Source organism: Chenopodium album, chromosome 8 (assembly GCF_948465745.1).
Source record: "Chenopodium album chromosome 8, dcCheAlbu1.1, whole genome shotgun sequence".
Taxonomy (NCBI): Eukaryota; Viridiplantae; Streptophyta; class Magnoliopsida; order Caryophyllales; family Amaranthaceae; genus Chenopodium; species Chenopodium album.
Window position 1 is genome coordinate 66,780,411 of NC_137841.1, and position 24,454 is coordinate 66,804,864.

At 34.6% G+C, this 24,454-nt stretch overlaps 3 protein-coding genes across 3 annotated transcripts; 2 read left to right on the forward strand and 1 right to left on the reverse strand.

Annotated features, from left to right (window-relative positions):
• The first annotated feature begins 6,903 nt into the window (after positions 1-6,903).
• Positions 6,904-9,789, forward strand: LOC145642057 (uncharacterized). The gene is made up of 2 exons (XM_081693130.1): positions 6,904-7,254; positions 9,384-9,789. Exons 1-2 carry the CDS (start codon positions 6,953-6,955, stop codon positions 9,586-9,588), a joined length of 507 nt encoding a protein of 168 aa, XP_081549256.1. The 5' UTR covers positions 6,904-6,952; the 3' UTR covers positions 9,589-9,789.
• A 6,884-nt stretch (positions 9,790-16,673) lies between these two features.
• Positions 16,674-19,321, forward strand: LOC145556333 (protein IQ-DOMAIN 6-like). The gene is made up of 5 exons (XM_081617986.1): positions 16,674-17,041; positions 17,133-17,375; positions 17,976-18,203; positions 18,290-18,403; positions 18,498-19,321. The coding sequence occupies exons 1-5, from the start codon at positions 16,970-16,972 to the stop codon at positions 19,185-19,187; spliced, it is 1,347 nt and encodes a 448-aa protein (XP_081474112.1). The 5' UTR covers positions 16,674-16,969; the 3' UTR covers positions 19,188-19,321.
• Positions 19,322-19,393: 72 nt separating this feature from the next.
• LOC145556331 (cytochrome P450 711A1-like) lies at positions 19,394-22,403 on the reverse strand. The gene is made up of 5 exons (XM_081617985.1): positions 22,065-22,403; positions 21,788-21,940; positions 20,126-20,912; positions 19,936-20,031; positions 19,394-19,850 (listed from the first exon to the last, which is right to left on the reverse strand). Exons 1-5 carry the CDS (start codon positions 22,328-22,330, stop codon positions 19,518-19,520), a joined length of 1,635 nt encoding a protein of 544 aa, XP_081474111.1. The 5' UTR covers positions 22,331-22,403; the 3' UTR covers positions 19,394-19,517.
• Between the last annotated feature and the right edge of the window lie 2,051 nt (positions 22,404-24,454).

Below are 24,454 nucleotides of genomic sequence, written 5' to 3' on the forward strand. Positions count from 1 at the left end.
GTTAGCCTTGAATTTATGATGATTTAGAAAGATTTGTGGAATATGATCTGAATTAGAACAATTGATCTTTGTATTTTGGCGACCGATCTTAGTTTTTGATGGCCCGCTATATATTTGGTTGTTTATAATGACTGATTCCCTTCATAAATAGACCTGACAAAACTGATTCGACTTGAATTGACTTTGAGTGGAATGATTCAATTTATTTCTAAATTTTAATTAACTTTGAAGTTGACGTGAGCTGAACTTGACTCGACCTATGATAATACCAAAAGCTAACCCAAAACGATTTAGAAAACGAATGTAGCTCAAATTGTACTCTGTATGTCTTCATAACAAATTTGATGCATATCTTTTTAATAAAAAATAATGCAATTCGGAAGCAGATACATAAAGAAGTGTGCAAATTATATATATATATGCCTTACAAAAAAAAAAAAGTTATGCAAATTATATCTTTTGATTGATATAGGGATTGTTAGATTTTTTATTATTATTATTTTTTAATAGTGTTAGAGATAATATTTTGTTGTTACTTATCTTATATTTTGTTAGATACAATTTAGTGAAAAATAATTATCTTTTTTCCTTACATATGCTAGTAACATTAGGACTCATTAGCATGTACTTGTGTATTAGTTCTTTTTTGAATTTCTAAGAGCATTGACAGTTTAGAGTTTTAACATATGAGGAGGTTTGCTAACTTTAATTTCAGACTAAGGCAGTTGAATTGGCTATCTCTTGATCTCTTCTACAATAGGCCTTTTCCTTAGTTGAAATACTTGTAAAAAAAGAAAAATTTGACATTTGCTACCACCGAAAGCACCCTGAATCACATTAGTTACCCGTTTTTTTTTTTTTTTTTTTTTTTTTTTTTTTTAAAAAAAAAAAAAACTTTATTTTGCTACCACCTAAAATCACATAATTAAAATTTCATTACCGCTTAACCAAATCCGTTAAGATTCCGTTGAGTTTATTAAAAATTAAAATAAAACAAAGTAACCCAGCCACCCTCTCCCCCTCCCCCCTGCCGGCGGCCAGCGCCAGAGCTTTGGCCGGCGTCGGCGCGAACCCACCCCTCCTTTCCCCACCCTACGCAGCAAACCTCCCCTCCCTTATTCCCTTCTTGTTGCCTTGACCCCCACCCCAAACCGGAAACCACCTTTTTTCCCCTCCCCCCACCAGATCGGCCCCCTTCCCCATTCTCTCCACCGAAATCGACCCCCTCCCCTTCCTTACCCTTTTCGGCCATCCCTAACCCTAAATTACCACCCTAAAACCATCTCAAGCGAAACCCTAAAATTCGTTTAGGGTGGTTTTGCAGCTGGTGGTTTAAGATTAGGGATGGCCGAAAAAGGTAAGGGAAGGAGAGGGGGTAGATTTCAGTGGGGGAGCCAGGAATAGGAAGGGGGCGATTTCTGGTGGGGGGGAAGGGAAAGGGGGTGATTTACGATTCGGGGTGGGGATCGGGGTAGTAAGAACGGGAAAAGGGAGGGGGTTGGTTGTGTAGGTGGGGGAAAGGGAGGGGGTGGCAGTTGAGGGGACGGGTGGCAGCGAAGTGGAGGGGTGGGTGCAAGGTGGTTGAACGGTGGCTAAACCCAAGTTAATGGAAACAATAATGGCCTTAGTCTTTGGTAGTGAAATATACATTTTAGGGAATTATGTGGTAGCAAAAAATATATATATATATATATATATATATATATATATATATATATATATATATATATATATATATATATATATATTAAACGGGTAGCAAATGTGACATATGGTACTTTTGGTGGTAGCAAATGGCAATTTTTCCAAAAAAAAATTGAGGATGTTCTCTCCATTACAGGGATGATATCAAGATGCGCATAATAATTGAGAGGATATAGCAAAACGTCATTTTATCTATTGAGTTTATTGATATGGCTTTAGGTGAGCCTTGAACGATTGACCCTTATATCTAAGATGATTTTACGAACGATTGACCCTTATATCTAAGATGATTTTACCGCGGTCACTTGGAAAATTATACACTTAGTTGTATTAAATAAAGTCCAATATAATTATGTTTTTAAGTGCGAGCATCCGCTCACAATAGCTTCTCTTTTCTTTATACTTTATTTATAACTAATTTATAACTACTTAGATACTTAAAGTAAAATATGTGAATAGTGTATAAAAATCATTGAGGAACAACTTAAAAAAAAAAAAAAAAGGAAGTACTCCGTACTCAATTAGGCAAAACACAAAATTTTAAAAAAATCGGGTGTACAATAATTATTGTACATCCATTATAAAGATAGCATAAAATGATTAAAAGTTATCCCTGAAATGAATAAAAGTTACCCCAATATGCGTAAAAGTAACCCAATTCAAATAAAAATTATCTACGCTTTATTAGTAAAGAATCACATTTTAATTGACTAAAAATCAATTATTAGTGATTGAATGTAATTAAATTACCTCTATAAAACTTTTCTTGTTATCTATTTATACAAGGTAAGAAACACACGCAAATGCGTGTGTGTGCACGCGCAATATTAAAAACTTGCTAAATTCTCCTCTTTATCTTATAAGCTACAGAGCTTTTTTGGTGCAGCAGGCCACACCGTGTGGCCTGCTGCCAAATCAGTAAAAATAACGGATTACACAGTATAACGGGGTTACTATTTACTCGCATAACGGGGTTACTGGTTTTGTCAGGGTTACTTGTATTTTTTTTTTCAGGGGTTCCTTGTATTTTTTTTTTCAGGACTTGTATTTTTTTTTTCAGGGGTTACTTGTATTTTTTCTTTCAAGGGTTACTTGTATAGATTATTTATCCAGGGGTTACTTGTATTTTTTTTTTTCAGGGGTTACTTGTATGGATTACTTATTCAAGGGTTACTTGTATTTTTTTTTTCAGGCATTACTTGTATGGATTATTTATTCAGGGGATACTTGTATTTTTTTTTTTCAGATGTTACTTGTATTTTTTTTTCAGAGGTTACTTGTATGGATTAATTATTCAGGGGTTACTTGTTATTTTTTTTTCAGGGGTCACTTGTATTTTTTTTTTCAGGGGTTACTTATATGGATTATTTATTCAGGGGTAACTAGTATTTTTTTTTTCAAGAGTTACTTGTATTTTTTTTTTTAGGGGTTACTTGTATTTTTTTTTTTCAAGATTTAGTTGTATTTTTTGTTTCAGGGGTTACTTTTATTATTTTTTTTTTTCAGGGGTTACTTGTATGGGTTAATTCAAGGGTTACTTGTATGAGTTATTTATTCAAGGGTTACTTGAATGAATTATTTATTCAGGGGTTACTTATATGAGTTACTTCAAAGGTTACTTGTATGAATTACTTATTCAAGGGTTACTTGTTACTTACTTAACGGTTACTTGTAAGCCCCATACCAAACCAGTAACACCCTACAAGTAACCCTTGAGCAAAACTAGTAACACTCTACAAGCATCTCTAACCAAACCGGTAACACTCTACAAGTAACTCTTGAGCAAAACTAGTAACACCCTACAAGTAACCCCTAACTAAATCAGTAACACCCTACAAGTAACCCCTGACCAAAACTAGTAACACCCTACAAGTAACCTGACCAAACCAGTAACACCCTACAAGTAACCCCTGACCAAACCAGTAACACCCTACATGTAACCCTTGACCAAACCAGTAACACCATCACCAAACTAGTAACCCCTGACCAAACCAGTAACACCCTACATGTAATCCCTGACCAAACCAGTAAAACCTACAAGTACCCATAACCAAACTAGTAACACCCTACAATTTTTGGCGTAGAATGTTTGATCTAAGATTCCACGAAGAAAACGAGCTCACATTTCTTTGGTTCTCATCAATTTCACTACTTCAAATGTTGTTGATGATTTTAAGGATAATTAATCACAATTTTTCATAGCAAGTTAACACCCAATTTCTACAATTTCAGGCTTTAATTGCAGCAATTTGGCAAAGAGGAGAGAAAAAATGGGTGGAGTAGAGATATGGTTGTTGGTGATGTGTGGTTTGGCTTGAAGAAGAAGCTAAGAAAAGAGGAGAGAGAAAATGGGTATAGTAGAGATATGGTTGCTGGTGATGTATGGTTTGGAGAAGAAGATAAGAAAAAAAAAGAGAGAGAAGAGTTGTGGTATTTTTTTAATAATAATAATAATAATAATAATAATAATAGTAATAATAATTGTGGCTGGCCACACCGTGTGGCCAGCCACATACAAAAATTTGTGTATAAGCTAAGGGGTCCTACCATATAAAAATTACTACGTAGAAGGGGAAAAAAATCAAGAGCAATTTTATTTTTTATTGGGAGTAAGAACAGTTAAAAATATACATTTTTGTGAAAGAAGTAGAGCAGTTATTATAGGGTAGTTATGAACTTATGATAGATAGTTCTTATTTATTTAAATAATGGTTTATGTTTATGGGTAATTATTATAGGATAGTTTTTTTTTTTAAAAAAAAATTGTGTGTAAATAATGTAATTTGTAAAAAGTAGAGGGGTATTTTTGGAAAAACAAAATTTAGCGACGAAGAAGTCCTTTCTCTTTATATAGTACTATAGATAAAAATTATATTATGTTTAAAGTTACCCAAAGAAAGGCAAAAAGTTACCCTAAAATTAGCTAAAAGTTACCCTTATACTGCTCAATGTACACTAATATTAGTGTAAACCGGATGTATACAAAAGTTACACTAGGCAAAATATGTATTTTTTTTAAAAAAAATAAAATATACGAAGTATTGTGTTTATATTTTTTAAAAAATACAACTTTTGTACATTTTTCCCTACATTTATAAAAGGATATTTTGCTCTGTTAATTTTTTTTTTTTTTTGCAAAATAACACCTTAGAAAAAAAAAAAAAAAAGCATGGATTAACAGATGTTAGCAATTTGACCTGGCAATCCTGACCCGACCTAATTGACCCGACTCGTAACCCGAAAGTTGACTCGAAAATGACCCGAACCCGAACTAACCCTACCTGACCCGAACCCGACCCAAAATAGAATTGACCCGAAGTGACCCGACCTAAATGACCTGACCCGAAACCCGAACTTGACCCGACCCGAAATGACTCGAAACCTGAAGTGACCCGATCCGATTACAACCCCAAATTGATTGACTCGAATCGACCCGACCCGTAGTGACCCGATCCGAATTGACCCGAATCCTAAGTGAATAGGGTGAAATAGTGAATTACATAGTTTAGGGATTCTTTATTTCCTACGTAATAGGTACTCATTTTTTTTTTTTGGGTTTTTCTAAGCTATACCCCTAAGGTATTCGAGTTTCTAAGTTGTACCCATGCTTTTTCATGTTTCTAAGCTATGCCCTTCAACTCCTTATCAATACTAAAATGCACCCTTATTAGTTGTTTAAAAGTTATTCGAGAGTGTGATTTCGTGGCACCAGTTTTCATTATTAGGGTTGCGGTGGATAAGATTTCTTTCTCCTACCATTTCCTTACCTTTTTATCATCTTTCTATTAAATTTATTGTTAACTTTAGGTGACGTGGAAGTCCCAAAGAGGGTACCATTCAGTAATGGTAGTGAGTTGAGGGGCACAACTTAGAAACTTGAAAAAGCTTGGGTACACCTTAGAAACTCGAATACCTTAGGGGTATAGCTTAGAAACCCCCTTTTTTTTTTTTTTTTTTTTTTTAAAAAAATTTTTTTTTTAACGATTTTACTTTATTTTTCCAACAATTTTTTTTAAGTGAATTTATTTTGGTGACCCAACACAAACTTGACCCAAATAGACCCGACCCGAATTGACTCGATCCAAATTTGATCCGACCCGAAATTGACTCGGAAATTGATCTTAAAAATTGACCCGACCCAAACAGATTTGACCCGAACTTAACCTGACCCAAAACCCGAATCAACCCGACCCGAACATTTGCTGACCCGAATTTGACTCGACCCGAACCCGACCTTAATGACCTGTTTGACAGGTCTATTAGCCACCACTCCTATAGCCAGCCACCCAAACCCCTACCGTCGGGAGCCCCACTGCCGCCAAGCCCACCTGCCGAAATCACCGGCCTTCCCCGAAGCACCCTAACCCACTGCCTAAACACCCTAGCCCATCCTCGAAACATCCCAGCCCAAAGTTTGTCACCTCACAACCAAAAGATTGTGGAATCAAAATATCAAACCCCATTAGAGACAATTTAGGATGACAATTCCTTACCCTTCCTCTCACTCCCAATTTGTCTCATAGTACGTTAACTCGCGTCGAGTTTACCTATGATAGATTCCGACGAGGAATTTTAAAGGGAGGAATGTTAGGCATTTAGAAATGCATAACAAAGGGTATTCATGTAATTATGCATATGTACAAACGAATAAATATTATGATATTATTGGATGATCAAATGGTACCATTGAATATACAGTGATACTATATGTGCACATAATGGTATTATATATGCATTCAGTTGTACTAAATTTATGCGTAAATAGTACCACTGAGGATTCAATGGTACTATACAAACTTTCAGTGGAACAATCAGCATGTGGTCCCCCATCACGTGATACAATCCGACCAAAAAATAGGTGTGGTCCACCTACATGCCTCTCTCTTCCTATCTCTCTCTTCTTTTCTCTCTCTACCATGTGTTTTTATAATATTTTAATCAATGTTATGCATTAGTAAATGCATAACTTTCCTCCATTTCTAGTTCCTCGATTCCGACCTGGTAAAGCCTTCTCCTTTCCTATCGTTTTTAAAAAAAAAAAAAAATTAACATCAAAAACAAGATAGGACGTGAGTGGACATAGTTAATTACTTAATTCAAATGAATCTTTCATTCTATGGTTAAAAATATTTGTGTACTAAAAAAACCAGATTCCCAAAAAACTGACGTACTAATAAAACTTATTTTTAAAGTTGCCTTAAAAAACTGGGATATCTAAAAAAAAAAAAGTAAAAGTCCTTAAAAAAATATGGGAATGTTTGGTCTTACAATCATAGGACAGTCAAGTATAGGGTTACTACCTTCTTCAACCCACAAAAACTCCTCCAACCCAAATCATCACCCTCTTCAAATTCAACCTTTTCAATTAAAATCAAAAAGTGGGTCGAATTTTTTTCAATTAAAAACCAAGAAAAACCCATCTTTTTGCATAGTTAAGGCATCAACAGAGGGCACAAGCATGTCAACTACAATCGAGAAATTGGGTGTTAAAATTGAAAGGAACCCTCCTGAGTCTAGGCTCTCTGAGCTCGGTGTTCGTGATTGGCCTAAGTATATTTCTCTATTCTCTCTTGTTATTTAATCTATTAATGGTTATATCTATGATAATGTTTTCAATTTTATTATAACTTATTTTCCTTTGTTATGTTATTTGGACTCTTCATTATTAATTAATAGTCGTGTTAGAATTGGCACGGTTATGTGGGGGTATGAACACCTCATTTTGGGCTATAATCCCGAAAACATTTCATTGAATAGCCGAGTTTGACATTTGGACACTTATTGAACCATTGGTGTTTTGTGAAACTTTGAGTAGCTATGTCATTTGGAGTTGCTTATGAAGCTTTATGTGTGCAATGTTGAAACACTTTTTGAGGGTTTGGGTGGAATGGGTTTGCTTTTTGATATATGTTGGTGATCTTGATATATGTTGTTGGATCTTGATATATGTTAGGAATCTTAGTATATAGGTTGGTGATCTTGGTAATGTTCACTAAGATGAAATTGCTCTAGAATATGAGTGTCATTGGTTGTCTTTTTTATAAATGGCGCTCCAATATTTGGGTTAAGTGATCAGCATTTCGAGGTAGTAACATTTCTATGAGATTTCTTAAAGTGTCGTTTGACAATAACATCTTTTTTGATTCATTTTGTAGTATTTTATTGCAGATTTTCAGAGATCGAGCATCTCTGGAAACTAGTATCATGTATACAGGCTTCAGTTTTGTGTTAACATTATGATCTCAGCATTTACTGATCCTTTTATGTCATCAAATGCTAATGACTTGTTAACAATGGTACTCTCATGTGAAGCCTTTACGGCTTATAGAGTCTAGTGTAGACGTTATTGATTAGACTTTGGATTTACTTTCATTCCCTCAGTGATTAGGGTACTTGTAGTTTACTAGTTTTGTCTCAGTGCATATTTTTTTCCTCTTAAACCATACTCCCTCAAGTGATCAAGTCTCATTTTCTCAATGCACCTATATTTAGGAGAGTTTAATAAAATAAATAGATAGTAGGTTTTGCTTGATTAAAGGTGAATATAACAACATGATAATGGGGTTTGGTTGTGGTGAGTAAAAGAAGATATTGAGATTTGGTTGATTAAAGATGGATAGAAGAAGAAGATAGTGGAGTTGATTAAAGATTGATTTGAAAAAAAAAAAGAAAGAAAAAGAGATAGTAGGGTTTTTTGGATGTAAATGTGAATTTTGTAAAACAAATAAGCTAGTAGAAAAATATGAGTTTTACCTTTTAAACAAAAGACTAGATTTTGCAGTGAAATGAGACTTTTATTTAGGGACAAACTTGGTTTAAAAAGCGCGCCTCACTCCTAGGCTCTGGGAAATGGGCTTTAGCTAGGTAAGGCTCGGTCACCTACGTAAGGCGTGTGCCTCGTGTGCCTCAAAGTGCCTTTGGTAAGGCGCGCCTTTGCGCCTCAAGGAAAATAACTAAGATTTAAGTTATAAATTGAATAATGATGGACATTTTTTCAAATTCAGACTACCTTAGCTTTAAATATATCATTACTTAATTTATTATGAATCTTTTCAATTGGTATTAAGTACTATCACAGTAAAAAATAATTTGAAATACATATATAAATACATGCGTCTTGCATACAAAAGGCGTGCGCCTTCGCCTTGCGCCTAGGATGCGAGGACCATTTGCGCCTTGGTGCGCCTTGCGCTTTTTAAAACTAAGGGGACAAAGGAATTATGCAAGAAAGGTGAAGCAGATCAGAGAAGAAGAATAACGACATGTAGATTGTGTTTTATTAACAATGTGCTAGTAGGCTAAGCCAAGGGGGTGATAATCTTATTAGGATTTGAGTAAGTAATTGTAAAACATGTATATTGATTAGGTTTTGAGGAGTTAAGTGTACAATGCACTTATCGACTATGAGAATACACATACAGACTAGGCCCAAAATAGGAATATAATATAAAGCCAAATCAAGTTGAAATTGTATTATTAATTTTTTTGTTGACAGAGGGGATTACTTAATTATTTACTTGAGTATGAGTGTCTATTTTAAGCACTTTAATCTAAATTACTCTACCTTTTTCCCAATATAATAAGGAATGTTTGAGTATCAGGAGCTTCTTAATTTATAGATTTATGTACAGTATTTATTTTTGGTTATCATGTAATGTTTTTTCTTTATCATCATATAGGTGGGGTTGTGCTCCTAGTAAGTTTCCTTGGACTTATGAAGCAAAGGAGACTTGCTTTCTGTTGAAAGGAAAGGTGAAGGTTTATCCTGATGGTTCCAGCAAAGCTGTTGAGTTTGGAGCTGGTGATTTGGTGGTGTTCCCAAAAGGTATGAAGTGTACATGGGATGTCTCAGAAACTGTTGATAAGTATTACAACTTTGAGTGAGCTTACAGATACAAGCCTGTGAGACTGTATGCAAATCCTTTCTAAGCCTCTACATAGAAGGTATCTTGTATACCCTGATTATACTATCGTCATGTTGCTCAATAATCATGTTAAGACTGCTCTAGTTGCTTTGGAAGTAATTGAGATCAGTTAAACTATTTGTATTATTCTGTTATTATGATGATGTCCCAAATCTTTTCATCCTTTTCTAAACGAATAAAATGATGAAACTTCTCCCTCTTCTCTAGATAAGTCATCTTTAGTGGAACGCTTAGGATTCAAGAACAGCTAAGGGGAGAGGATGCATAGGAAATATTGTCTTAATCTGGTCAGAAACATTGACCTTTTCTGAACTGAGTTTTGCTAGGCCTCGTTCTGTTAAAACTTAGATAAGTTCAAATGAGTTAAGTTCAGACAGATTAAGTTTTATTAAAATCAACTTAAGTACTGACACCCAAAAGAAAGTTCTGCTACAACGAATTCTGTTATAGTGTAAATAAGTTTGGTTAAGCTCAAATAAAATAAGTCAAATAGAGCAAAGCTTCTGTTTCTTTTTGTTTTGTTTTGTTTTTTGTTTTTTGTTTTTTTTAGCTGAGCATGTATATTGCTTTTCTTTCTTACATGCTTGGGGTTATTGAGTTGGTCTGCACTCTGCTCTCCCAACAACAAATCAATGGTCTTACATAGTACGAACTAATTTTAGTTGTACCTTTTGAGTTTCCCTCATTGTCGGTGTTAGAAGAGGGTCATCATTCCTATCAAACTGGTGAGAGTTATGAGTTTGACGTAGATTTTTTTTTTTTTTTTCTTCACTTGTTCATTAGGCTTCCTAGCCACCTAGGTGGTTGAGACTTGAGATGAGTACTGATGAAAGGTAAATTATATAATTCCTTCATAAATTCTTGTTTTGGATGGACTGGAATAAATCCTAATGCAAGCTGAGCTCCAAAGTCAATTGATTGACGTTAAGAAACAAATCATACATTATTATAATTTATTTCATGAGAGACACAAATCATAAAATAGGCCTTTGACTATCTGCTTTTAGAGCTAAACCTATGATTTTATCTGTTTAGAATCGTGTTCTGATTATCAGTTATTTGCTCAACAAGAACAAAAGTTCTGAGTTAAGAAGGGGATTACTCTGATATTCTCTGCTGCTTATTTCAAGTCTCTCACGATTGTAGCTGGTAGCATATGCATATCCACAATGTAGTTGAGTAAGCTTTAGTCACTCTCTTGGTTCTCTGAATGAGCAAATCTGTATATATAATTTTCAGAATTTTGTGTTGCTGACCTTTTTCAGCTTTAGTGATTATTGCATGTTTGTGTTAGTTGTATACCTTTTAGCATGTTTCTGGTGCCATAAATTTCCTCACACGCGTTAATTTCAATAACACAATGCTTGAACAAGAAAACTACTCGTAAATGTGATTAAGCAAAACAAATTTAGTAATTCCAATGCTATATAAAGACATACTTGATACATAGTATGCAAATTTCAGTACAAAAGTTAAAGAGGGAGGGAGTCACTACACATCTGCACTGACTGGTTTTACATAAACTCTCGAGTTCTTTACTAAGCATATACTTGGAGTACATTCCAACTTAGTAAGCTGGCTATATATTAATGTGTGCTACTAATTGATAGAATCTTTATGCTGTATACCCTGCTATCCCCCTTAGGTTATCTTCATATATTAAGGCCAGGCATATTAGTTTCCGTTTTTGGCTGGAGGTTTAATCTGGGTTTTTTTAGCTGGTGTTTGCTTCTTTTCCCTGCTTAGGGATGAGGAACGAGTTTCTGGGGGGAACGGAAATTCTGGAGGGAAGGGAGAGTAAGGTGGGGAAGGAAGTTCTGGAGGGAAAGGAGAGTAAGGTGGGGAAGGAAATTCTGGAGGGAAAGGAGAGTAAGGCGGGGAAGGAAATTCTGGGGGGAAAGGAGAGTAAGGCGGGGAAGGAAATTCTGGAGGGAAAGGAGAGTTAGGTGGGGAAGGCAATTCTGGGGGGAAAGGAGAGTAAGGCGGGGAAGGAAATTCTGGAGGGAAAGGAGAGTTAGGTGGGGAAGGAAATTCTGGGGGGAAAGGAGAGTAAGGCGGGGAAGGAAATTCTGGAGGAAAAGGAGAGTTAGGTGGGAAAGGAAATTCTGGGGGGAAAGGAGAGTTAGGTGGGGAAGGAAATTCCGGAGGCAAAGGAGAGTCTGGCGGGGATGGATTCAAAGGAGGGGAAGGAAGTTCCGGAGGGAAAGGAGAGTCAGGTGGGAATGGGTATTGAGGTGGGGTAGGAAATTCCGGAGGGAATGGAGAATAAGGGGATTCTGGGGTAAAAGGGAAGTCTGGTGGTGGAGAAGGATTGACAGAGGATGGTGTTATTGGTGTAAAAGGGGTATTAGACGGGGGCTCACAGGAAGATGTAGGTGTAGGAGCCAATGAGGGTTGGACTTTAGGCTGTTTTGGTAATGCCTTGCGTGATGATAGTTTCGTTTCAGCTGCAACTTGGGCAGGAGAACCTAAAAGGATCAAGATTGCAACCAGAAGCAGTGGCACAGCCAAAGAAGAGAAACTGAAGGCACGCGAAGCCATTGTGTTTGGGTATTGTGTTTACCAGTTTGCTGTGTGTTATGTTGTAGGTTACAAGTGTTAGAAGTACCTGTATTTATAAGGGCAGGACGGTAGACTGATTCAGGGTATGGGTTTGTCTTCTACAAGAGACTTGGAAATATAGATGCATTGGAGTAAATTATGGGTTTGTCTCCTGCAAGAGACTTGGATATATAGATGCATTGGAGTAAATTATGGTGTTTAATGGCCTCAATTTTCTATCTAGTTTGAAAATCAAGCTAGAGTTATTTAGTAATTATTCTCATTCTCAAGTCTTAAGCAGGTCTATTACGTTGGTCTTTCCTCTACTGTCTTTTGTTAAGAATTATTGACCTTAGCTAGCATGGTGAAAATAAGGATTCAGATTCAATTAGTTAATTGATTCCAAATTATGGAAATTTTTAGTAGGGAACATGTGGATGTGTGAGGTTTTGAGCTTGAAATTTCATCCCTAATACTTTTGAAAATATACACCTCCTTTCTCACAAAGTCACATTGTTTCAAGTCTCCCCATTACTCAATTTTATGTAGTTTATATGTCTATGATCTCAAAATGGACGGAGTATATGAATAATTAAAAAAAGTTGTTCTAAAAAAGCTTTTAAAATTTTACTATTTCACTCCCACATGGAATTAATAGTCATACTCAACTCAGTGGTGCAGAAAATGCCTCGAGTAGCTACTTTGAGTTCAATTAGATAAACAAGAAAATACTCCTAGAGTTCAGAGTATTTTATTATAATTGAAAGTTATGATTAGAGAAATTTTCATTGGTACACCCGTGGTTTTGACTTTTTCCATTGATGCACTCTTAAATTTTTGCCTTCCCATCGGTACACTCGTGGTTTGGTCTTTTTCCAACCGTGACTAACAACGTTAAAAACTATTTCACTAAGTTAAACTAATTAAGGAAAATAATATAATACCCCTTTTAAACATTTAATGTTTCTATTTGCATGTCGAAAATTATTCGGTTAAAGTTTTGAGAGTCATGTTAGTCCATAATGATCCAAATTAACCTCAAATTAGTAAAGAAAAATAACGCAAATGTCTCTTATGCATGTAAAAAATATTTCGGTTTGCGTGTTGTTACATTATTGTGATAGTAATGGTTCGGTTAATGTTTCAGGGGTCATTTTGACCTTTTATGGATCTAAATCGAACTCGAAATTGTCAAAAAAATTAACGAAAATGTCTCGTTTTGCGTGTCATGACAAAAAAAAAAGAGTAATTAAGTAAATAATATTTTCACTTATTTGTTGGTTGAATGATCTGGGTGTACGGTACACCCGGATGTATATAATAGGCTCTCTTAATGGGTGGATGGACTCTTCCAAATTCCAATACTTTGTGTTTTAAGTTTTTAACAAAGTAAAATATACTATGTTTTAGCAAATAATGAATTGCAGAATACTGAATACACCAAAGCGGTAATGATAAATTTGTTACAATATTTTTGTACTAAATATATCAACCTTTTATAATTTTTACTATAGAGTATTATATTATTTAAATATATTAATGATTAAAGTAGTGCATTGTCAAATCCATTAATCAACATTTTTCATTTAATTTGAAACAAAATGACTACAATATTGAGCAATATGCTGGACTTATTTAACATGGGCCCAGCCTTAAAAGTATGGGTTTATGTTAGGTTTTTCAGCTTGAATTTGAGGAAAATTTTCTTAGGTATTGGTCATCATTTCAACTCCAAAAATGTATTTCAAGACTTCTTTAGGCTTTAGGCTTTTTGGCCCAAAAATATCTTTTTTTTTTTTTTTTTGTTTTGTTTAAAGTTATATGTCCCTTTATTGGTTCTCTTTTTTCTTCTTTCACTTGACTAAAATTATTCACCATATTATTCCAGTAATTATTATAATGGATTTCGATAAATGTCCCAAACGGATCCCAAAAGTAAACTACAAGTATAAAGTCTTTGTTAAAATCAAAAGTTTTAAGTGAATAAATTTTGGAGTAATGGCATCCAATGCATGTAAACCACTTTCATGAAATGTTTTCGTTTAATTTTCATCTTCGTTTTTTTTTTTAAAATTTTTTTTTTACTTGTTTATTATGCTCACTCTCTACATTTTTTTCACACTCCTTTTTATGTATGAAATGTATCACAATCCAGTCAAACATAGATAGAAGCTACATGTGTCAAATGCACACCCGATTTTAATCTGGTGCGAAATCAACTTGAAAACAAATTTAATTAGATTTTAACTTATATGGATACAATAATTTAGCATAATTCAAGTTTTAAAAACAGACCTGACTCGACCCAATCTGGACACTCGATTGTTCATGTACAATACATATTATCTATAGTTCAGAAAAATTGTACGTGCATTTTAAAAATTGAAAGCAAAGCAGAAATGTCACCTGAGAAGATGAAATAAACTTTTGAAGTATCCAAAGTTTAAAATTTGACTACGTACTCGTAGTAATTTAAAATCACATGCAAATAATAAGAAGAGTCAATTTATGAAAGTAAATGAAAGAGTTTAAAAGCTTCTCTCCAAAAGAGAAAACATGCGAGTCAGCACATGGCTTATGCTTTGCATAAACATCACATTCACATTTATTTACATACCACCCAATACCTTTTTTTAAATACCCTTTTTATAGATACTTTAATAGTACGAATAATAAATAAATGCATAAATTGAGACTAAACTTGGTAGGGAGAGCCGTGTTCGATCCCCTGCAACTTAGGAGGGGAATGAAACTTGACCTCAAAATTGATTCCCGAATTTGAATTAGCCCGAAAAATAAACCGGGTGTAACACCAAGAAAAAATAAATAAATACATATATATATTAAATACTTCTATGATTTTTATTTTTATTTTGAAAAAAAATATATACAAGTAAATACTTTTATGTACGAAGTAAATTGAATAAATAAATTTAAAAAGACTTGATTTGATTTTTAAATAATTAAAAGAGTTTTTTTTTTTTTTTTTTAAACAAATATTTAAAAGAGATCAACGGCTGAGATAAGATGAAATCAAAATTCCAAGAAATAAATTTACCTTGATTTCGATGATGTCAAGTAGAGAACTAGAGACAGAGACACTGCATTGCATGCGGTCCCAATTTTACTGTTACATTAAACAAAGTAATTAATTTTTAATTACAAAAAAATAATAAGAGTCCAAAAAATATAGATTTATTGTCGATTTTTGTGTCTTTTAGTGATCTTTTTGAAGATTTTCATATTTTTACAAGTAACTGACAAAAGTGGTCGTTTCCTTTTCATTATTTCAACGAGAAGAAGTGGGAGGATCTGTCTTGCCTTAGGTACTCTTTGTACGTATTTTGGATTTCTATTCTATCGTATCCGTATGATTGGTATGAAGATGGATTATACGAAGTACTCCGTACATAATAACGTATTGTACTCGTATATAACTCCGTTGAAAAACTATCTTAATTAAAATAAGTTTTAATAATGTCAAATAAGTAAAAATTACGTGAATATATTACTCTCTTAATTTACCTTGGTATAGTATGGTGGTATATTTAGACAACCCACCTATCTTCGATACCATGTAGTAAGAGTTTTGTGCATTTGTTTTTCAATACGGAGTATTTCTTTAATAAGGATGTGTCTTACTGAATATTTTTGTATTTGATGTACTCCATGATATATGATGATATAATGTTGAATACAATTAATAGATTTTTAATTTAGGAATTTAAAAATGAATTAATTCATACTCCGTATTATTTTCAATGAATCATATTGAATTGACTCTAATCAAAATACACATTCTTTACACTTTAATGAAAGCAAAATATTCTCGAATATGTTTCAATAAATTCTTTTGTTGATTCATTTATATAACAATCAAACTTAAATCATTGCTACAATAAGTCAATAAGACAATCATGCTTAATTAGTACATTAATTAATCTTAATTTTCTTGTAAAAGAACAAACCTAAATGGAGTAGGGAGTAGTAAATAATCAAAATCCTAAAATATGCATCACCCATTCACCCCTTGAACATATAATTGAGGAGACCAATTATAAACTAAGATTCGTTGCATTAACATGTGTTCAAATAATCTAGTAAAAAATTTAACTCCATCTTAAAACCATACGTGCAGCAATTACTCGTACCATGAATTATGTATTTGACTTGACTCGACCCAAATTCAAATTAGTCGAAATTCAACCCTTCCACGGTACTACATCGTAAAGCATCAAATGAGTTACTCCAATAGGATAAAACCATAGTATAGTCCACTGCAAAAACAACCTGATACTACCAAAAAAAAAAAAGCGGGGTGGTGCAGCCTCGTATCCGTTACACCTATTTTTCAAAATTCAAACAATTTTCTCTCTCTAAAACTTGTTTCTCTCTCCTCAAATCCCATTTCCTGCACATTACTCCACAACTCCCCAGTCCCCACTAAACTAAACCCAAATACCCCACTTTCTTCCTTCTTCATTGTTTTATCCAAGATTTCAAACTTCCCTTTTTCTCTCTCCTCTCAACACTCTCTCAGTAATTGGCACTACATTACAATTTGATTTAATTCTCATTGGCTCAGTTTCTGCCTCCTCTGTTTTCTTCCTTTAACAACCTCTAATTCTCTGAGGAAGTAAAAACATTTCCTATTTTTCTCTCTCTTCAAAATCTTCACTTTCTTCTTCCTCTTCAAATTTACAAAAAAGGGTTCTTTTCAAACTAAAAATTCACCCATCAAATCTTTACTTCTCTGTTCACAAAAAAATCCCCTGTTTTTTTAACTCTGTTTTCTCTAAATGGGTGCTTCTGGAAAATGGGTTAAAACCCTTATTGGGTTCAAAAAACCAGACAAAGATGATCATTCCCATGTAAATTTAACAAACTTCCCAGAATTTTATTAATTATTTTCATTTGTTTGATGAAAAAAAGTTCTGATTTTTGAGATTTTTTTTTTAATAGGAAAAATCAGGGAAAGGGAAGAAATGGAAGTTATGGAGAAGTCCTTCTGGAGATTTGAATACATGGAAAGGGTTCAAAGGTCGTCATAAGACAACAGCTTCAGAGGGTTCGGATTCTCCGTGTCGAAACGATGCGTTTAATGCTGCTGTTGCTACTGTTGTTAGAGCTCCTCCTAAAGATTTTCGTGTTGTTAGGAAAGAAAGGGCTGCTATTCGTATTCAAACTGCTTTCCGTGCTTTTTTGGTAATTTTATTTCTTACTCGTCATTGTAATTTATTATATCATGTGCGTTATGATTTAGTTGTCGTGTTACTAGTTCAAATTACACGGTCAAGGTGTCAATGGAACTGGAACTGATATGAGAATAGTTAAGTCATATGAAATAAATTCAAAATTATTGTATTTTTATTCCATGGTACAAAGTGGATTTTACTCTTAGTAGAAATGTTCAGAAGAGTGGCATTTTGGGATGTTGAGGTTAAAACATCCTCCCTCGGTCCCTAAATTACATTCCTACTTCTCTCTATTATACGAGGAATAAATGCTAGTAGTAGGAATGTAATTTAGGGACGGAGTGAGTAGTGTTAAATGCACATTTATTCATGTTGTGCTAAGCATATTGCAGTAATGTAAACTCATATTCAGGTTGGATGTGTTTGAATTTAAACTTGTACAGTGTTTTAAGAGAAAAGGATTTATTAATTACTAATTGTGAAATTAATTCTTGATTATTATTATTATACAGTATGCTGAATATAAGAAGCAAGGTTAACTAGATTTTAGGAAATGCAGTTTTTTAACTGGTTTGGTTGTGATAAAATTTGACCAAAAAATTTTCATTAGGCAAGAAGGGCTTTAAAGGCATTGAAGGGAATTGTGAGGCTGCAAGCTCTAGTTCGAGGGCGGCAGGTTCGTAAACAAGCTGCTGTGACACTGAGGTGTATGCAGGCATTGGTTCGGGTTCAGGCACGAGTCAGAGCTCGTCGTGTAAGGATGTCAATTGAAGGACAGGCTGTACAACAATTGATTGATGAACGACGTACCAAGACTGAACTCTTGAAACAAGCTGAGGTTAAATCAAATCAGTTTTTGATCCAAACTAAAAATTATTCTTGGGTTTGAACTTTTCTGATTTGCATAATTTGAAAATTTTGTAGGAAGGATGGTGTGATAGTAAAGGAACATTAGATGAAGTTAAAACAAAGTTGCAAATGAGGCAAGAAGGAGCATTTAAAAGAGAAAGAGCACTTGCTTATGCTCTTGCTCAAAAGGTATTGATCTACTAGTCTTTTCGACTTGCATTACTAATGCTAATGTATCGCGATTTATTGTGTATACTGATAGGATGTATCTGAATTTGTTCAGCAATTGAGGTCATCACCCTTTTCAGGGTTTAAAACAACCTTTTCAACCCCTTCCCTTAAGGGTTATGAAATCGACAAGAGTAGCTGGAGTTGGTTAGAGCGTTGGATGGCAGCAAAACCATGGGAAAACAGACTGATAATGGAAGAAGTTAATAGTACAGTATCTGAGGTGAAAACCCCACCTCCGAAAGCCTTTGTGAATCCCTTCAAAGAAACTTGCCCCAAATCTTCTGAACTTCAGTGCCAAGTTAAGGTCAGAAAGAACAATATGACAACAAGAATATCAGCTAAACCACCCATGATGGCTCAAGGAACGCGGTCATCATCTAGCCCAAGTTCAGAATTTCCTTATGATGAGAGCTCGGCTTCCTCCTCTATGTGCACCTCTACAACTCCAATATCAGGGAATGAAGAGAGCGGTGGGAATAATACTAATTGTAGCAGGCCAAGCTACATGAACCTCACTGAATCGACGAAGGCTAAGAGGAGAACTCAAAGGGCACAAATGCAGTCTATGGATGAGTTTCAGTTTGCAAAGAAACTTGCAGGGCTCTCAAATGGAGATTCTAAGAGTAGCGCGGGCTCTGATCCTCCTTCTGTCAACTTCTCTAGGCCGCTTAACTTGCCTACTAGTCGATTGGAGAAGAACTTAATGAGGCCAAGGGAAAGAGAGAACTACTTGTACAACTGAAGTAAAGAGTTATCTGTTATTGCTTTCTCCTGTTTGTTAAGGCAACAGCTTGTTGTTTTTGTAAGTCTAAAAACTTGAAGAAGCATTTAAGCTTTTGATGTTATTTTGTTTCTGTGATCGAGTTTATCTCCTTAGTGCAGATTGTAATTGGAGTATTCTTTTTGTTCTTACTTGCAATGTTGTAGAAAGTCATGAATGTTGTAATGTAAAATTAAGTAATTTTGCACTTTATTGCAGTAAATGTATCTGTAATGTTTTTCAGTATCAGTTTAGCCCCTAGTTGCATTTCTGAATTACAAATGATCAACCTTCGAATATGGTTCTAGTAGCTTACACATTTCGTTTGATCACTCGAAGCTTGACTCCATGCTTGTAGTTTAGAATGATGCCATAGTCCAGCTCTATAGGTGTCTCCATCTTGGGGGAGTGTTGAAATACATAATGGCGGTATAGGTGGATGATCGAGAGCTTTATTTCTTGCATAGCGAATTTCTGCCCAATGCAAGCCCTTGGACCGATTCCAAAGGGTATGTGAGCATATGGATGCCTATTCTTCTCCTCTTTGCCATCCTGATCGAATCTTTCTGGCTTAAACTTCTCTGGTTCTGGAAAGTTCTTCGGATCCTTGGCTAGCACACCGGGTGCCAACCACACCCATGTCCCCTGCTCCCTCAAATAATTGCTACAATTTATTTACTCGCTCAAATAATATGTACCAAAATGATTGCAACAGTTCCAAAATTCTTACCTTAGGGAGCATATAACCTCCTATCTCAACTGGTGCTGCAGTTTCTCTTGCAATCAAAGGCGAAACTGTGTAAAATCTCATGGATTCCTTGATTACCTGCCAACAAAATGCTATTGTTATAAACATTCCTACAAAAATAAAAATCTGTTCAAAATGTATTCCTTTGAACAGAACACCACCTTGGACTTACCTGATCTAGATAAGGAAACTTATACTGAAGATCATGAGCCGAGGGCACTTGATCACGCGGTCCAAACCCATCAATCTCTTGAACCAACTTCTTCTCCACTTCAGGGTGTCCAGAAACAAGATACACAATAGAAGACAATGTAAAGGCGGTTGTAGCTGAGCCGGCTAAGAGGTGCTCATAAGCAAGTGCACTGATGTAATCTGAGGTGAACAAATTTCCTGACACTTTCTTAGAGTCCTTAGCACTTAATATGAGGGACAAGAAGTCCTTCAAATCTCTCTTCTCCTCATTGTCTCGTTTCATAACAATTTCATTAAGCCGGCTACTCAAATTTTTATTAGTCCTTTCGACTTTCCAGTCCATAGTTCCCGGTATCCTCTTAAGAACCTGCCTAAATGGCTCCTGTAAGAATGGGATTAACAGGCCTAATATGATTGAAAATGATCCAGAGAGGTCCATTTTGAGTGTGGTTGTGGAATATATATGTTGATTGATGAAATCTGAGACTTTAGAATTTTTCGGTTGATCATTTGTTGAGTTTGGCTTAGAGAGGCCAAAGTTGATGCCAAATGCTGCTTGTCCAATAATGTCAGTGGCTAGCCTGAGGGAAATATTAGAGAATAGTACGTCTTCGTTGTCGTTGTCATTGCCTTGTTTGTGAGGATGGAAATTGAGGTTTTGGGTTGCTGATTCTATGAAGGATTGCATGGTTGGTAGTAAACTGGCTAGATGAGATGGTTGGTACATTGAGATTATTGTGTTCCTCATTGTTGACCACCTTGTATCCCTGTAAATTATAGGATACTTGTAATTTGGCTTTATAATTTAAAGTTGAAAGTTGCAAAGTAAATATAAAATCCTATAATAGATGACTTTTTAAAGGGGCATTCCTAGTTTCCTACAAAGAGCAAGTATTCTTGGTCTCTTGGAAAGTAAAAAGATAAATGTACCATATTGCCATTTTTGTAACATTACCCAAAAAAGTAATTGGAATTATACCTACTCTATTTCAATGCATGAAGTTGTTATTGTGGAGTAAAAGATTTCGAAAATGACATTATCATTTGTAGAACAATGTAAAAGTCTAAAGATGCATCATTGATATGGTATCTAGTTTTTTGTATTCAAAAACGAAAACCAAGATCATTCTAGAAGTACACGTGTTAACTTTTTCAAAGACATTTTTTTGCCAATATATTTTTCTTACTCTAAGAGTTTTAACATTGATATTAGAATAAAGGAATTCATAACTTTTTTTGCAATGGAGTATGAAGTACCATTTCAAAATGTTACAACTTTTTTGTTCAGGGAAAATGTAACAACTTCATATGGGCATAGGTTGGGCCAAAAATCCATGCACCATGTTGGGCTAATCATGCCTTTAGAAGACACATCCTATGTCCCTTAAATGAACCTTATTACCTTAGGGACTTGTATTTGGTCACTAATTAATTGAATTTAAATGACAACAAATTTGGCCAAAGTTTAATAAAATTAAATGCCAAAGTTCAAGAGAATGAGGGATAGCTCAAGTGGTCAGAGCTTTCCTCCCGATTCCAGTCGATTCTGGGAGTGATTATTCTCACCCCCGCCCTTGTGGCTCTCTAAATACCCAAAAAAAAAAGAAATGCCAAGCTCTAGACTTGAGAGTATAAACATTACCTGGTGAAGAATAGGCCTTTTTGGTGAAGGGGTGAAGCAGAAATAGGTGAAGGAATGCTTCTGTTAGGAATATATTTGAACTTCCTTATTCCAACTTCTCTGCATAACTCTGCATCTGCTATTATTACTAGTGGTTGTCTTCCCAAATGAAATCTACATTTTCACCACTATTCAAATTTAGGCACTCTAATAAATCAATAACAATTTCACATATATTGTTAACAAACCATCATATAACCAAAACAGAAGCTAAAGAAGAGAAAGAACCAAACCAAACCTGTAAATAGGGCCATAAAGCTTAGCTAAGGCGGCGAAAACGTCTGGACCATACTTAGCCATCAAAGGAAGATGACCAACCAAAGGGTAAGGTGGAGGACCAGGCACCCTTCTAACCTTCCAATATGGTGCATACAAATAGTAAACCACTAACACACTAACAACTAATATTGCCACTAAACTTGAGGGCATTAACATGGGTGCCCTTAAAATGGAGGACACCCCTAAATCAACAACTAATAACAGCTTACTTAGAGCTTGATACATAGTGATTAGTAATGTTAATGAAGGTTTAATGAAGAGAAGAAATGGTGGTTGTAAAGAAGCTAAACACACAAATAAAGTGGTAAGACTTTCTATTTAAAGACATATTGATTAAATGTGTAACATATAATTTATATGTTTGTCGGTATTGGTTATAATAATCATTGTAGTTTTGACACTACTTAGTGGTGTATAGGTAGTGTCATGTTTTCGTTTGATGCTGTTTATTTAGAGGAAATTAAAGGTTAGAATTGATGGATTTCTAAGAGGAGTCCAATAAGGTATGTTTATGTAATTGATTGAAAATATATTCAAGGTGACATAACCTAGTATTTGTTACATTTGAAAAGAAATCACTTCACAACAAACGAGCTAGTTTATATATATAAAAAAATAAAATAAAAAATAAAATAAATAAAAAAAATAAATAAAAAAAAAAAAAAACCGCTAAAAAGTTTTATTTATAATTGGATGTGGAGGTTACTTAGATGATGACATGACATACTGGTAGTAAAGTGGTACATATTATCAAATCCAAGTGTAAAGTATATATATATTATGTGAAGGTCGTGGACTTTATCTATAAAATCGCTTGTTGACAAAACTTATTATTTAAGGTCGGGTGTGGAGACTACTTCCATAGCATATTGGCTGTAAATGACAATTATTAAAGGTCCATGTTTATTGTATACATATACATATATTATATGAGCTCTACGTGTTTTTTCAGACGCTTATATATATCCGAGTGTACAATAAAAGATAGAAACTTATAGGTCGTGGGCACATCTAAAGAAAATCGAGAGAGAGGATGTTACCTTCATTAGTTAGTGGTGAGAGGCCAATAACATGACCAATATGTTGGCAAAAGAAGGGGCAGGCCAGTGTCACTAGACGCACTAGGATTGGATGGATTTAAAAGCATATCTTTAGTCAAAGTATTTAATTTTAGAGGAATATGATTAGAATATCAATGGCATATGCACACATTAACCGTATGTGATTTCTGTTACACATATCATTATTTCTTTCATGATGAAAACACTCATACAAGCTTTTAGTTAGCATTACAACTCTATAGTAAAATTTTAATTGTTTGGTTGTATAGGAAAATTAAGATAAAGGAAGGGAGGGTGAAGAGGGGAGGAGAAATGAAAAGAGAAAAAGCATGGTAATTTATTTCCGTCTTATAAAAAATGAACATATCCATAAAGAAAGTACTTGAACTATCGTATTGTGTTAAGAGTACTTAAAGATGGGAATCACTCCTACAGTCTTACCCTTTATCATTACTTCTAAAGGAGCTTGTTTATTATGGCACATTAATTTAAGGTTCCAATCCGATAGGACACTTCTCCTTACCTTTTTTTTTTTTAATTTAATTTAAACATTGTCCAAATATGTAAGTGCTCCTAATCTAGATGCTAACAAAAGGATGTTTATTTTAGGACTTGTAATTTCCTAAGCAAAAAAATTGCATGATCTGCATCTCATTAAAATCAAATTTTTCTTATGACCAAGAAATTTTGAAAGATGTTGAAGACAAGGTGATGTTAGCTTGTGTAGAAGCTTTTCAGATGCTTGAATCAAAATATAACCATATTAAAAGGAGCAGTTACTAAGTTGCTCTTTTCCCATACTCTTAAGAAAGACAAGTTATGAGTTAAGTGGGTTGATGCTTATGACATTAAAGGCAAAATTTTGAGTTCTTTGAAAGTTTCAGATACTGTTTCTTGGTTGTATGGTTGTTAATTGAGTTGCAGACATGATAACGTTAAGAGGAAAAGATTGATTCGTAATGATCAGGTAAAGCCAAAGAGCTTGTGTGATTCATGGCTTGTAATTCAGAACAGAATTCCGGCTACAGATTGATTGACGCGATGGAATGTTCTGATGAAATTCTTTGCTGCTTTTATTTTCAGCATGACAGTATTCAGCTGCCTAGCAGAAAGAGCTGAAATGGCTTACACCAGGCTTATGCAACTGGTTGGGATTTTGGACAAAGAGATACAGAGAGCTATCTGAACTGCTTGGAGCTCTGACAAAAGCAAATCTATCTGATGTTCTTCGAAGATAATGTCACCTACTGTATTTAGTTGCAGAAAAAGGAAAGATGTTTGTTACGAG

Excerpts from the sequence above, each read along its gene's own strand:
- LOC145642057 (XM_081693130.1), top strand. The coding sequence starts at position 6,953 with ATGGGAATGTTTGGTCTTACAATCATAGGACAGTCAAGTATAGGGTTA. Across the intron at positions 7,255-9,383 it reads GGTGTTCGTGATTGGCCTAA|GTGGGGTTGTGCTCCTAGTA; the intron begins GTATATTTCTCT and ends ATCATCATATAG.
- LOC145556333 (XM_081617986.1), top strand. The coding sequence starts at position 16,970 with ATGGGTGCTTCTGGAAAATGGGTTAAAACCCTTATTGGGTTCAAAAAA. Across the intron at positions 17,042-17,132 it reads ACAAAGATGATCATTCCCAT|GAAAAATCAGGGAAAGGGAA; the intron begins GTAAATTTAACA and ends TTTTTTTAATAG. Across the intron at positions 17,376-17,975 it reads CTGCTTTCCGTGCTTTTTTG|GCAAGAAGGGCTTTAAAGGC; the intron begins GTAATTTTATTT and ends AATTTTCATTAG.
- LOC145556331 (XM_081617985.1), bottom strand. The coding sequence starts at position 22,330 with ATGTATCAAGCTCTAAGTAAGCTGTTATTAGTTGTTGATTTAGGGGTG. Across the intron at positions 20,913-21,787 it reads AAAGGCCTATTCTTCACCAG|GGATACAAGGTGGTCAACAA; the intron begins GTAATGTTTATA and ends TATAATTTACAG. Across the intron at positions 19,851-19,935 it reads GAGGTTATATGCTCCCTAAG|GGGACATGGGTGTGGTTGGC; the intron begins GTAAGAATTTTG and ends TTGAGGGAGCAG.